Source organism: Aethina tumida, chromosome 3 (genome assembly GCF_024364675.1).
Source record: "Aethina tumida isolate Nest 87 chromosome 3, icAetTumi1.1, whole genome shotgun sequence".
Lineage (NCBI taxonomy): Eukaryota > Metazoa > Arthropoda > Insecta > Coleoptera > Nitidulidae > Aethina > Aethina tumida.
In genome coordinates, this window is record NC_065437.1 from 2,454,784 (window position 1) to 2,470,451 (window position 15,668).

At 33.6% G+C, this 15,668-nt stretch overlaps 2 protein-coding genes across 5 annotated transcripts in view; both read right to left on the bottom strand.

The window, feature by feature from the left end:
- Window positions 1-1,415: 1,415 nt before the first annotated feature.
- Window positions 1,416-2,781, bottom strand: LOC109601158 (odorant receptor 4). The gene is made up of 6 exons (XM_020017380.2): window positions 2,581-2,781; window positions 2,434-2,531; window positions 1,954-2,355; window positions 1,799-1,901; window positions 1,590-1,748; window positions 1,416-1,543 (listed from the first exon to the last, which is right to left on the bottom strand). Exons 1-6 carry the CDS (start codon window positions 2,779-2,781, stop codon window positions 1,490-1,492), a joined length of 1,017 nt encoding a protein of 338 aa, XP_019872939.2. The 3' UTR covers window positions 1,416-1,489.
- Window positions 2,782-3,399: 618 nt separating this feature from the next.
- LOC109603017 (protein sickie) overlaps window positions 3,400-15,668 on the bottom strand; it is a 211,460-nt gene continuing 199,191 nt past the window's right edge. For all 4 annotated transcript variants that reach the window (XM_049964722.1, XM_049964721.1, XM_049964723.1 and 1 more), the window contains 7 exons: window positions 6,291-6,374; window positions 5,822-6,238; window positions 5,537-5,763; window positions 5,300-5,475; window positions 4,916-5,237; window positions 4,414-4,859; window positions 3,400-4,352 (listed from right to left, as the gene is read on the bottom strand). In XM_049964722.1, coding sequence (XP_049820679.1) covers window positions 3,961-4,352; window positions 4,414-4,859; window positions 4,916-5,237; window positions 5,300-5,475; window positions 5,537-5,763; window positions 5,822-6,238; window positions 6,291-6,374 — 2,064 coding nt within the window. In that variant the 3' untranslated portion in view covers window positions 3,400-3,960. The remainder of the gene's footprint in view (window positions 4,353-4,413; window positions 4,860-4,915; window positions 5,238-5,299; window positions 5,476-5,536; window positions 5,764-5,821; window positions 6,239-6,290; window positions 6,375-15,668) is intronic.

A 15,668-nucleotide genomic window follows, 5' to 3' on the forward strand; every position in this document is an offset into this window, starting at 1 on the left:
ATATAAATATTATAACAATAAAGAAAATATTATGTAAAGGCTATTCAAATTATTTAAAGTTATATTCAAGACAAGACACCACCTTAAATAAATAAACTGAACTATTAAAGAAATGTAGTTTCTAGATTATAGATTCCTGTCATTAAAACATCCTATGATAATAATAGTCTAGCATATAAATTATAGATGGCGCTAGTTTGGATACTTCACATAGGTATTAAATACTTTCGTAGAAAAGGAAGCCTTTGGTTTGCTAGACATTTACTTCGAATTTTAAATAATATAGAAAGAAACATCAAAATTCCACAAGTTATAATTTACTGAACTCAAATATCTAATTATGGACACTCAACATATGAATATTATACAAGTTAAATAATTCAATAATCGGTTATAACTAAGCAATCATTGCATAATTCAGTTACAATATGCTTCCATCGATGTTCAAAGATATCAATCAAGAAAATTAATCTACCTTTTAAATTTATATTATATTCCCACCTTAAAAAATAAAAAACACTTTGTTTTAAATGTTTTACATAATTACCACGTATAAACACTTTTAAAACGTTGTGTTAGATATTTATCATGAAAGAGAAGTGAAAAAATACATTTTATTCAGTAAATTGATTAATTAATCACTTTGACAAAAAAAAAAACACGTCCCACCCCCAATATTTGCCTTTAAAATGTTTGATGGGTAACATTTTAAATGCAATATTTCTTTTAAAGTGTATAAGTTTGTATAAAGTATATTTTAATTTAAAATATAGGATATATTTGTCCTTTTTAATCACCTTCTTAGACCACAATGTGACCCAATTATCCACAAGCTTTTCACCACCCACACAGGTTGGTTGCCGCCCATTTTAAGAAAGACCACTCTAGATAATAATTGGATGTGAATAATGAAATTTTACATATAAGTAGATATCTAATTACAGTTTAAAAATGTATGACTGTGCTGTTGTTCAAAATTAAGGGGGCAAAATGTCTGAATAATGCATTTAATGTCAAGGGTTATTGAATTTATATATTTTTAAATGCATAATTGCACTAAAATGGATTGGTGCAGTTTTCGACAAATGATTTTAAATATGTCTTTATACATAAAACAGAAATATGTATTATATACTTATTTAATTTTAAAATGGAAGTTCATTATACTTCTTAGGTCATTCTAGATTCAACTATACTGCAGTATAATATTTTGTTTATTGCTATAAAATGTAAATTATACTTAAATTTTATGTTATATATTGTTTAGTGATCATTAAGTAGAATTATATTTCTTCTATTTCCCAGAAGTAAACATCTTGATACTTCAAGTGTTATGACTTTTTTTATAAGAATATAACATTAAATAAAAATCATTTTATTTGTGAAATAATTTATTTATTAATAGAATTGCAAGTAATAAAGTGTTTTAAAATGCTGTATTTTGTAGAAGTAGTGAATATTAAAAAGAGATCCCATTTAATTTACTTTCTTAAGTATCAATTGCCACCAAGAACGAGTAGAATGAAAGACTCGTCTTGAAAACCTAAAAATCATCATCAGTCAAAGATTTACGAAATCAAACAACCCACCATGACCAAAGCAGCTAAATTGATTTGAACAAAACCAGCAGCACTGAAGTCAATCGGTTCTGAACCTCTCATAATGATCATTTTGAGTAACATCTTCAACGAGTTGTCTTCTAATTCGTACCAGTTAATCGAATACACTTGTATCGCAATTTCCAAACCCTAAAGAACAGCAACAACAAGATGATTTGATTCAAAACGTTGGAACTAACCTGATCCATAACATCCTGACAAGGAGTGCAATAGAAGTAGCAAATTTGAACAAAGACCACCAGAGAATGAAGGCTTCCAATTATGCCTTGTCCTAGGTCAACACTTAAAAACTATACATCAACAACATTTGTGTAACTAATTTGTTTTACATTACTTGTATCTCATTAAGTACATTTCAATGCAAAAGGCAGAAACGGTATTGAACAGCTGAACGAGAAGGGGCAAAGACATGATCCGTTGTAACCTTTTCGTGAACTTCAACATAAAAATGTGGTGTTTAACAAGCTTCACCAGTTGAGTTCTCAATTCCCCATTGTCCTGATGCTCTCCGAAATTTAGTTTCCTAATTGAGGAGTTCGAAAGTTGGAACTGCACTATTGTTAACTGCAGAAAAGTGAATATCAGATAGTCGAAAGCGAATACACTGACAGTTATTAAAGGAATGATTAGGCTTTCAAGTAGCCAAACGAAATTGGTGCCTAAAGCTTCTGGTACATAAACATACATTTGCAAACTTCTGGATGTAACCAGTGGTACGATTGTTATCATTATTATACTAAAAACAAAGTAACTCAAATATATTTTGGCTCCTTTATGAATGCTGATAAGTTTATTATAACAATAGTCCTTTAACTGTTCATCGCTTTCAAAGCTCCAAAAGTGCTCCAAGTCTTTGTGAAGTTGTTGTAGTTCCTTGGAAAAGTAAAAAATGGCTCCAGTTTTGGACATCATCTGAAATAAAACGTTGTGATTTTAGACTAACTAACTAACTAAAACCTACATGGCAGAAGATCACAATAGATTCCACCGTGTGTATGTAATTTGGATCCGGACTGAAGAAGAATTCCGCAAATGTGAGAGCATATAAAATCGTTCCACCTGCCACCATGACGGTGAAGACCCATTTTTTCTGTTTTTCTGGGTTCAAGCCGACGTATTGTAACGATTGGAACCAAAAGTTTACAGTTTGTTGGTACATCATTGTGGTTGGATCGACAATGTTGAGGAGTAGTGGAACAATTTTGACTACCTGAGTTTGGTGAGTGGTGACACCCTCTTTTATTGGTCAGCTTTCTTGGCACAGGGGCCAATAAAAACTTCTGGTTTATGTGGGGGTGGCAACCTCCTACATGTGCGCACAGCTTCTGGTTCTAATATGATCATTATATTGGATAATTAAATATTAATGTTCATTCATGGTTAACTTTCTGTATTATTTCTGTAGACATCTCTTTATCCAGATAAAATATGTTTTAAATTAAAACACACTAAGTAAAAACCATAAATTCATTTATTTGTCATAATTTCTTCATATTTATGTCTTCAGAACAGTTTTAAGATATCTATATTTAAGAAAATATCCAAAATTAAAAAGTGAGTGAGTGTAAGAGTACCAGAAGTGTTCTGTGATTAGTTATTGTCTCCAACTAATTAAAAAAGGAAGATATTGTTTAAATTTTTATTATATTTAGTATGAAACTCAATAATTACAGTTCTGTGGCATAAAATTACAACAAAATAATTATTGTTTACTTTTATTTTGAAAGAATTTAATTTAATAGTAAATGTTATTAAACACTAGGGATAAATAAATAGACAATTGTTCTTTGTAATAATTTATGGCAATTTATACAATTTGTATAAAAGTTATTAAAACATTTTATATGTTAATATAAATATAATAAACATAGGCATAGAAAATTTTATATTTTGTATAAATGTATAATATAAATAACATATTTACATAAATATTGGTTATTTTGACCAGAAATACTCATAAAACACAGACAAACTAGAAAATATACAAAATATTTGTACATTGACGCATGTTTTGTATATTTCCTCACAAAAATAAATAATTACAACAAACAGCGAGCTTATAAACATTATATTACATGTAAAAATTTGAAGCACTTTATTTATAGTCATCTTTGTCACTGAAAACAGTTGTCATTAGTACCTTAATTATAAATTTCGCATTATACTAATAAAAAGAGTTCAAGTTGCTTCGTGTTTATGCACAAATTTGGTTGGAGTTAATTAAGGCTATTTGTACTAAGTTATTGTGGAACAGCAGATTATTAAGCAAATAGCTTCTTTACTCGGTATAAAAAAACATTTTCCAGTAATAATCTATATAATTGTTTAGAATGTTAATAAGTTAGGACACGCTTTCGGTGCCCACGTTGCTGTTGTGTGTCAAATTCGAATCTAAGCTGTTACAATCCGAGTCGTTCGAGTGCGGGCTCGAATAGTTGGCGGCTTCTTGGAGGCGCATGAGCATGTTCAGCAGCGGATCGCCGTCGTTCTCGGCCTGGGCGGCCGGACCGGTCTCAATGCCTACGTCCTTCGCAGGAATAGTCGTCAATCCCTGGGGAGAAGCACCGGGCCACGGGTACGTGTCCAGTATGAACTGCGTGGGGTCTGTCCAGGGCGCTCTCCTACCGTAGAGTTGGAGACCCTCGCGCGCTGCCTCGCGCAAATACGGCGCCAGCGAGTAGTTCCAGACGTCGGCGAACCAGGCTCTGGCTGCGTCCAATTCCAGTGGACAATCTGTTGATGGAGATGCGGACGTATTACTAACTAAACCGTGATAAACCTTTTGGGTACTTACTGAGGAACAGTCTGGGGCCTATGGCCACGTCTCCTGAGCTGTGGGTTTCGAGGAACGCGTTCAGGTGCTGCCACACTCTGGGTAACCAGCCAAGGATGGCGGCCAGCTCCGGTTTGGGTCCCTGTTCCAGCTCCAACGTGGCGAGGCGACGCCTGAGCACCCTGCCCAACAAGCCTCGGGCCGGTTCCATGTGTGGGGCCACTAGCACCCACCTGAAGCCGTGCTGCAGCTGCAAACTTGTTGCTGAACAAGCCGACTGGGCCATCGTTCCTAGGAGGCAAGGCAAATTGCGGGGTAAGGATCCTAGGGCGTCAGCCAAAGGACCGGCCTTGTGGAGGTTGTCCAGGACTACGACGCAGGGTAGGACACTGTTGTCGCCAGCTGCGGCCTGCTCACTCAAATGGGCCAAGTACTGGCGCAGCTCCTTGCCCGATTTGTTATCAACACTGCAAAAACAAAACAATGTAATGCTTGTAATTGTGTATTAATTTAAGTTATTTACTTGAAGGTTGCCACAGCTTCGGCCGGATCCCGTCCCAGACTTTGTGCGTGGAACTCCGCCAACCTGGTGGCGAGGTGTGTCTTCCCAGTTCCTGGCGCCCCGCACAGAACCAACCGTCGGTGCTCAGCCAATAGGGACACTAACCTCTGTGCTACTCCTTTGGGTATTAAAGCTTCAAAAGCTAAGGCCGCCACAGGTTGTAACACGACGTGCAGCGTTGACACTCTGCCAATGGCATAACCTACCGGCAATAGGTCTGGAGGACCTGAATCGGGCTTCCGTTCGGCTTCGCCCAGTTTGTAACTGGCTATGGCGTCGCTCCCTGGAACAACAAAAAGGAAAATGGTTAGGTTTTGTTGGTTGTATTGAATTTTGTTGTGTTACCTAGTCCAAGTCCCCCGCCAGGATCTAGCCTGGCTACGTATTGCTTGAAGGCTCTTCGTACGGCGTTATCTAGTTGGGCCCAAGACGTTGAGGCTCCAATATTCGTGTGGGCTATCGATATTTCAGTAGTAGCGTTATCACATATTCCATCATAAGTATAGTGTTCTATATAGTATCTGAAAGCAACAATAAAAGTGAAACCTCTGTACGTTGGTAAGGAGGTGTTGAGGAGCTTACTTGTCGAAGCTTTGAGGCTGCCCTAGGTAAACGGAAATGGCTATCCTTTTGCCATCTTCAGCGACATCCGGCGCCGGCTCCTCTGTAGGAATCAAATCGCACAGTGCGTCGATGCTGTTGCTGGTTCTGGCAGTCGTTTCCTGATTGATGTCAGTGGGCAAATTGGTGGCGCCACTAACCATACGCTGCAGCCTCTCGTTGTTTTGCTTTAGGCTCAGCATTTCACTCTGTAAAAACGTAAAAACAATATGACTTCAAAGAGTTTGAGTGAGGAGTGGGTCTTACCCTCATCTTCATCACGGTGTCCTTCAGACTCTCCAACTGGTGTGCCGAACTTAGGGCCTCCAACCTGATATCCGTCAACACCAAGTCCTTCTCCCTAAGCTGCTTCTGCAGCTCCGCCACCTCCTGCCCATGGTCCGTGGGTGCTGGAGGTGGAGGAGTGGTGCCACGCTCTTGTTCCCCTTCGTTCTGACACTGCACCTTGGTGACCTTGGCGTTGCGCGAGAAGGCTTTGGTGAACGAGCTGCGCAGCCACCCCTTCTTCTTTTTCTTGTCGTGCTTGTCGAGGCTGCAGGCGGACGACAGGCTGGACACGCTGTCCGAGGACGGTTGGCGGGCCAAACCCGTGCCGATTCCCGCCTGTATGGACTGCGCACGTAGGGACTCCATGGCCGTCCTCAGTTCCGCCAGTTCGCTGTCCTGTAAATAAATCTGATGCATTGGAGGTTCACGCTTGGTTGTTCTAGTTTACCTTCTTTTCCGACGTGGCGGTGAGGTGCTGCAACCTTTGCGTCATCGACGTTAAACTTTGTTCGAAGGCTGAGACGACGTGAGCCTGAAACAAAACAACATTCATAAATATAATCCCTAAAAAAGTACATTTGCATATAACATTTTTATGAGCTGGAGCTGAAATAATTCACCTTCCTGACCCATCAATGTCAAGAACGTTTTATTTCAAGATGATGGGTTTGATATCTTAAAGTGCTCACTTCAGATAATCACCTATTTATAATTCGGGTACATAACTGAACCTTTTTTTTTAATTTATGTTTCGTAATCTCGATTGTTGACCCAATGACTTAACAGAAACAATTCGAGTGCGTGCTAGTATACATAAATTAGCTACTACATCTTACTTAGCTATAATTATAATACAGTTATAATTGAATTAGCCTTTTTAACGACTTAACCCAACTTTTTATGTCCAATGGACCATTAACTGTATCAATCTGAGACTGAAGTTCAATTATTGGACATACAACTGTTGATCCAATGAGTTGATGGAAACAATTCGAATGTGTGTTTATGTTAAATTAGCGATTGCACCATACTTAGCTATAATTAAAATGGAATTACAATTGAATTAGCTTTTTTAACGACATAACCTAACTTTTTACGTCCAATGGACCATTAACTGTATCAATTTGACACTGAAGTTGAATTATTGGGCACACAAATGTTGATCCAATGAGTTGATGGAAACAATTCGAATGTGTGTTTATGTTAAATTAGCTACTGCACCATACTTAGCTATAATTAAAATGGAATTACAATTGAATTAGCTTTTTTAACAACATAACCTAACTTTTTACGTCCAATGGATCAATAACTATATCAATTAGACACTGAAGTTGAATTATTGGGCACACAAATGTTGATCCAATGAGTTGATGGAAACAATTCGAATGTGTGTTTATGTTAAATTAGCTACTGGACCATACTTAGCTATAATTAAAATAGAGTTACAATTGAATTGCCTTTTTTAACAATATAACCTTACTTTTTACGTCCAATGGACCAATAACTGTATCAATTTGACACTGAAGTTGAATTATTGGGCACACAAATGTTGATCCAATGATTCGATGGAAATAATTCGAATGTGTGTGTATGTTAAATTAGCTAATACACCATACTAAGCTATAATTAAAATGCAGTTACAATTGAATTAGCTTTTTGAACAACATAACCTTACTTTTTACGTCCAATGGACCATTAACTGTATCAATTTGACACTGGAGTTGAATTATTGAGCATACGAAATAGCCACACATAAAATTTAAATTTCATCACATCAACCAGAGATGACTGAAACATTAAAAATAATAACGCAATTGTAGATGACCTAGTTTATTTAAATTTAAGTTTCCAATTTTGTTGAGACAACGAATATTCGTAAGACTTATTTTTATTTCGACGTTGTGCATTGTTTACAACTTGCAATAATTTATTCAAATTAAATCCGGATATTGTTTTGATGTCTTATGAATATACATATTATTTGAATATTGCCCAATACGACAACAAATATGCAAGGTTTAAATTTAAATTTAGCTTTGGGTTTTCTAGGAATTGACACCCACCTATGTTAGTACTGTTGTGTCTCTTAATTTTGTTTCTCGAAGCAATTGCTTCAATTTTATTCAAGTACCACGGAAACGTCTTATTATATGACTAGATTTGTTTATTATTATTTTAGGCTGTACAAATTTACAAGTGAGACATAAATAAAAACAGGCTCGTTGACCCTAGATAACAATTTAAATTTAACCCAATTAAGTACTTGAAACTGCTTGTTTGGTGCATCATCTTGAGTGCAACACATGCGTTGGTGGTTCTGTTTAATAATAAACATGTAGTTTTTAAGCTAAACTGGTTAATTAGATGGTGGTGATTTATTTGGGAAGCTGACAAAAAGGTTAACAACAAAACGTTTATTGGCAGGGCATGGAACAGGTGAACAAGCAATTCGTCGGACCTTTGTCAAATTGGCGTAACAACAGCTTAATGGCAGGTTTTATATGTCCATTGTGGTGATTGTAATCTTTGTAAAGATAAATACGTCCACGGTTAACAAACCTGTCTAACATAAGGTTAATTAAAAATGTAAGTGGAAGACCACATTTGGTACCACCTTGTTTAATTAAGGGTACTTTTATTGAACTGTCAAAAACGCTTAGGTAAATATTTCTAAAATAACAACCAAGTGTCAACTTAAGTTAACCCAACACCTCCCAACAGATTATTGCAGATAAAATCGCACAACGTTATTCAATCTACGTCTTAATAAATTTAATTACATAACACCACGAGTATTGTCCGACCTACATACAATGTACCGGTCCATTTTTTACATGCGGATCTACAGATCATTTTATATTTAAATCAGTACCGATTGTCAAACGTGCGTTGTTATTCTTGTGGTGTAGTGTATGGTTAATTAACTGTGTCACCGATGAGAAAAATTTACATCGAAAAACACCTCATTAACATCGACTTTAGGCGTAATTGATTCAATTCAATTTTGTTTACATGCTGGTATTAAGTAACATGTTTTCTAAACAAGAAAACCACCCTTTAAATTGATTGTCTTTATAATGAAGCAGTTTGGAGTAGCATCAAATAAATAGTCTCTTTAAGAAGCCAACTCCAATTAAATATTAATGAAACTTTTATTAAGAAATGGATGAAAAGGAAAGAATTTCAAGAAAGCATTGAATGAAGAAGTTTCTTGAAGAAGCCAGCTCCAATTAAAAATTAAGGAAGCATTTATTAGCAAGTGGATACAAAAGAAGGAATGTCAAAAGAGCATTGAATGAAGAAATTTCTTGGAGAATCTAATCCAATCACAAAGCTATAAAAGAATTATTATGCAGTTGTTACAAAAGAAGCAATTTGGAGTAGCATCGAATAGATGGTCTCTTTAAGAAGTCAACTCCAACTAAAAATTAATGAAACTTTTATTAAGAAATGGATGAAAAAGAAAGAATTTCAAGAAAGCATTGAATGAAGAAGTTTCTTGAAGAAGCCAGCTCCAATTAAAAATTAAGGAAGCATTTATTAGCAAGTGGATACAAAAGAAGGAATGTCAAAAGAGCATTGAATGAAGAAATTTCTTGGAGAATCTAATCCAATCACAAAGCTATTAAAGAATTATTATGCAGTTGTTACAAAAGAAGCAATTTGGAGTAGCATCGAATAGACAGTCTCTTTAAGAAGTCAACTCCAACTAAAAATTAATGAAAATTTTATTGAGAAATGGATGAAAAAGAAAGAATATCAAGGAAGAAGTCAGCTCCAATTAAAAACTAAGAAAGCATTTATTAGGAAATGGATACAAAAGAAGGAATGTCAAAAGAGTATTGAAGGAAGAAGTCAACTCCGATTGAAAACTAATAAAACTATAATATAAATTCAATAGAAAATTTCAATACGAAGTAACATGAATTTAGAATTGTGCTCGACAAGTTTTTATTTCACTGACACTTACAGACACAACATTTATAAGCAAAGTTGGAATTAAATAAAGGAACCTTGAATTGGAAATAATAATATAGGGGTACATGTATAAAAATCATCCCGCATAAGACACAATTACAGCATTTTTTCAATCGTTAAATACATCAGTAATGGCAGGTGTAAAAGATCCCGTTTCACAAATCCTGCAAACATTTCGCTTGTACGACCCGTATAGGCCGCAAAAACTGGACAATTGAACAAACGTCTGCCGTAACGGCCGTGCGGAAAGATGAAAAATGCATAATGCCAAGATGGAACTGGCGTATAAAATTTTATTACTCGTACGTTTTTTTCCTGCTGCCTCCATTGATACATCTTGTCGTCGGAACGTGCCCACATAATTGCAGCTGGCCCGAACAAGGGACAAAAAAAAAAATTATACGAGAAACAGTGAACACACCCCGTCCGTCATCAAGGAAATTATTCCCCCGTTTTTGATGCTAGCGATGATCGTAAATGTAAAACCAGACGGACACACCTTTGTATACCGAGACAACACCCTCGGCACACCCGGTTTTTTAACGGGGGGTTGTTACATTTCACATGGGCATTAGTCCCCAGAAGATTTTCAATGTACGGATCTGTTAATTAACTCTAACTGGAATTAATGGTTTTAAAGGCACGCAACTTAAGGGGTAGTTTTTTACTTGTTGGATTTTTTCCTTTTTAACTATTTGATGAAATAAGTCTCCTTAGTTTTGAATTAGATGTGTCTTCTTCAACAAATAACCACTTCATAATGAAAGTTTTCCACATTTTAATTGAAATTGAGTTCTTCAAGGAACTTCTTTATTGAAAGCTACTCCTGAAGTTCTTTCTCATGTAAACATTTGACTATTAAAGTTTGGAAAGGCACACAACTTAAGGGGTAGTTTTTAACTTGTTGGATTTGTTCCTTTTTAACTATTTGATGAAATAAGCTTCCTTAGTTTTGAATCAGATGTGGCTTCTTCAAGAAATAACCACTTCATAATGAAAGTTTCCTAAATTTTAATTGAAATTGAGGTCTTCAAGGAACTTCTTCATTGAAAGCTACTTCTGAAGTTCCTTCTCATGTAATCATTTGACTATTAAAGTTTGAAAGGGCATGCAACTTAAGGGGTAGTTTTATACTTGTTGGATTTTTTCCTTTTTAACTATTTGATGAAATAAGTCCCCTTAGTTTTGAATCAGACGTGGCTTCTTCAAGAAATAACCACTTCATAATGAAAGTTTCCTAAATTTTAATTGAAATTGAGGTCTTCAAGGAACTTCTTCATTGAAATCTACTTCTGAAGTTCCTTCTCATGTAATCATTTGACTATTAAAGTTTGAAAGGGCATGCAACTTAAGGGGTAGTTTTTTACTTGTTGGATTTTTTCCTTTTTAACTGTTTGATGAAATAAGTTTCCTTAGTTTTGAATCAGATATGGCTTCTTCAAGAAATGACCACTTCATAATTAAAATTTCCCATATTTTAATTGAAATTGAGGTCTTCAAGGATCTTCTTTATTGAAATATACTTCTGAAGTTCCTTCTCATGTAATTATTTGACTATTAAAGTTTGGAAAGGCACACAACTTAAGGGGTAGTTTTTTACTTGTTGGATTTTTTCCTTTTTAACTATTTGATGAAATAAGTCTCCTTAGTTTTGAATTAGATGTGTCTTCTTCAACAAATAACCACTTCATAATGAAAGTTTTCCACATTTTAATTGAAATTGAGTTCTTCAAGGAACTTCTTTATTGAAAGCTACTCCTGAAGTTCTTTCTCATGTAAACATTTGACTATTAAAGTTTGGAAAGGCACACAACTTAAGGGGTAGTTTTTAACTTGTTGGATTTGTTCCTTTTTAACTATTTGATGAAATAAGCTTCCTTAGTTTTGAATCAGATGTGGCTTCTTCAAGAAATAACCACTTCATAATTAAAGTTTCCCATATTTTAATTGAAATTGAGGTCTTCAAGGAACTTCTTCATTGAAATCTACTTCTGAAGTTCCTTCTCATGTAATCATTTGACTGTTAAAGTTTAGAAAGGCACGCAACTTAAGGGGTAGTTTTTTACTTGTTGGATTTTTCCTTTTTAACTATTTGATGAAATAAGTCTCCTTAGTTTTGAATTAGATGTGTCTTCTTCAACAAATAACCACTTCATAATGAAAGTTTTCCACATTTTAATTGAAATTGAGGTCTTCAAGGAACTTCTTTATTGAAAACTACTCCTGAAGTTCCTTCTCATGTAATCATTTGACTATTAAAGTTTGGAGAGGCACGCAACTTAAGGGGTAGCTTTTTACTTGTTGGATTTTTTCCTTTTTAACTATTTGATGAAACAAGTTTCCTTAGTTATGAATCAGATGTGGCTTCTTCATGAAATAACCACTTCACAATAAAAGTTTCTCAGATTTTAATTGAAATTGAGTTCTTCAAGGAACTTCTTTATTGAAAGCTACTCCTGAAGTTCTTTCTAATGTAATCATTTGACAATTAAAGTGTCCAAGATGCTTCTCTTGAGATTTCTTTCTTTCTAATCACCAGATAATCACAGTTCCTGCTTTAAAAGAAAAAATACAAGAACTGTAACATTATTTTTAGTCCACGGTTTCTTTATTTAATTAAAATTCCTCTTTGGATGCGTTCAGGAACGTTATACATGTGTGCCCACTGAAATAATGACACGACGGTCACAGTTCTAAAGAACATTTTTTTCATATTAATTCATAACGTGTCCGTCACGCAAGAGCTTAAGAGCGTAATCAACGGGGTCATTCTTCAGGCATAACAGACATGCCACTGACTACAAAACGTCGTCGAGAAACAATCGTTTTTAACAAACTCCGACGAGTGTTGACCGGAAAGATGAGACAGCATCTTCGGTCTTTATTAGTCAGGTCAACTGTTGGAGAGTTTTAGTAACAAACTGAACATCTCTAACCAGGTACAGATTAATTACTGCGAAGATATGTCTCTGAAATAGTGGTTATTAATAACAACCAGGCATAACTTATCGGCCATTTACGTCGACGATTTCAAATGTATGGCAAAACTGCAGCTTCTTGTTCGGCACACAGTAATTTACTGCGAGGAATCCGTCATAAAAACTCCTTGAATTGCACGGAATTACATGTCCGGATCTTGAAGCAGGAATGTAAGTTATTATGGTGAAACTAATATGAAGGTAAATGGATTAAGCCGTGTGTTGCAAAACATATGGTAGGTGTATGATAATAAGACGTCTCTTGTATAAATCTTTTATAATGGGACACATTAAATCCTGCAAAGTTATAAAATTGTTTGTCCTCCTGAAACAGTCCCACTCAATCTTATCACGAATTTTGACAAAATTTATGAAATATGTCCCAATAAAGACTAAAATTTTAACTCACACCACACAAGGTTAACCTCTTTTTTTATAAATAAAACAGAAAAAATCATGTTACCAATCTGTTAAATTATTTATATTGGACTGGGATAAATTTATGACTATTTTAAAATTCATCTCCGAATAAAACACGATTGGGAATACTAAAAGCTGAGCATAAATATGCATGTTTGTGTAAATTACGTCATTTCGTCATTGTTTATTGAATATTATTATTTAAAGGCAATCGATTATTTGCCTTTTAACGCCATTATATTTTTGGTACGAGGATTAAATGGGTATTTATTAAAATTAATGAGATACGTGTAGCATCAATATAAACAGTCATAAACAAAAAAAAACAACCTTGTTATTTGATATAAAGCTTTCAAGGTTTGTCGCAAGTTAATTGTTGTTGCCAGAATTACAAATAATAAAAATTACTGTTGTTGTAATGTTTTAGTTAGCTGACAAAAATATACTGACAATAATTTTTATTATCAAGTGGTTACACAAGAAGTAATTTAGGTAATTGCAATGAAGAAACTAATTGGCCTAAAAACTGCAAAAATTATTTGAAGAAACTTTTTCATCAAGAGCCTACAAAAGAAGAAAATAAATATATTTTTTGAAGCAATTAATTACTCTAAAAACTGTAGAAATTTTTATTGGGAAGTTGGTATAAAAGAAGAAATTTTGTGAATGTAATTGACTAAAGAAGATTATTGAAGACCCCATTTCCCACAAAAAATCTGTAGAAACTCAATTTTTTCATCAAGAGGCTACAAAAGAAGAAAATAAATATACTTTTTGAAGAAGTTAATTAATCTGGAAACTTTTAGAAACTTTTATTATGAAGTTGGTATAAAAGAAAAAATTTTGTGAATGTAATTGACTAAAGAAGATTATTGAAGACACCATTTCCAATAAAAAATCTGTAGAAACTAAACTTTTTCATCAAGAGGCTACAAAAGAAGAAAATAAATATATTTTTTGAAGAAATTAATTACTCTAAAAACTTTCAGAAACTTTTATTAGAAAGTTGGTATAAAACAAGAAATTTTGCGAATGTAATTGACTAAAAAAGATTATTGAAGACACCATTTCCCACAAAAAATCTGTAGAAACTAAACTTTTTCATCAAGAGGCTACAAAAGAAGAAAATAAATATATTTTTTGAAGAAATTAATTACTCTAAAAACTTTCAGAAACTTTTATTAGAAAGTTGGTATAAAACAAGAAATTTTATGAATGAAATTGACTAAAGAAGATTATTGAAGTCACCATTTCCCACAAAAAATCTGTAGAAACTAAACTTTTTCATCAAGAGGCTACAAAAGAAGAAAATAAATATATTTTTTGAAGAAATTAATTACTCTAAAAACTTTCAGAAACTTTTATTAGAAAGTTGGTATAAAACAAGAAATTTTATGAATGAAATTGACTAAAGAAGATTATTGAAGTCACCATTTCCCACAAAAAATCTGTAGAAACTAAACTTTTTCATCAAGAGGCTACAAAAGAAGAAAATAAATATATTTTTTGAAGAAGTTAATTAATCTGAAAACTTTCAGAAACTTTTATTAGAAAGTTGGTATAAAACAAGAAATTTTGCGAATGTAATTGACTAAAGAAGATTATTGAAGACACCATTTCCCACAAAAAATCTGTAGAAACTAAACTTTTCCATCAAGAGGCTACAAAAGAAGAAAATAAATATATTTTTTGAAGAAGTTAATTAATCTGAAAACTTTCAGAAACTTTTATTAGAAAGTTGGTATAAAACAAGAAATTTTATGAATGAAATTGACTAAAGAAGATTATTGAAGTCACCATTTCCCACAAAAAATCTGTAGAAACTAAACTTTTTCATCAAGAGGCTACAAAAGAAGAAAATAAATATATTTTTTGAAGAAGTTAATTAATCTGAAAACTTTCAGAAACTTTTATTAGAAAGTTGGTATAAAACAAGAAATTTTTCGAATGTAATTGACTAAAGAAGATTATTGAAGACACCATTTCCCACAAAAAATCTGTAGAAACTAAACTTTTCCATCAAGAGGCTACAAAAGAAGAAAATAAATATATTTTTTGAAGAAGTTAATTAATCTGAAAACTTTCAGAAACTTTTATTAGAAAGTTGGTATAAAACAAGAAATTTTGTGAATGTAATTGACTAAAGAAGATTATTGAAGACACCATTTCTCACAAAAAATCTGTAGAAACTAAACTTTTTCATCAAGAGGCTACAAAAGAAGAAAATAAATATATTTTTTGAAGAAGTTAAATAATCAGAAAACTTTCAGAAACTTTTATTAGAAAGTTGGTACAAAATAAGAAATTTTGTGAATGTAATTGACTAAAGAAGATTATTGAAGTCACCATTTCCCACAAAAAATCTGTAGAAACTAAACTTTTTCATCAAGAGGCTACAAAAGAAGAAAATAAATATATTTTTTGAAGAAGTTAAATAATCAGAAAACTTT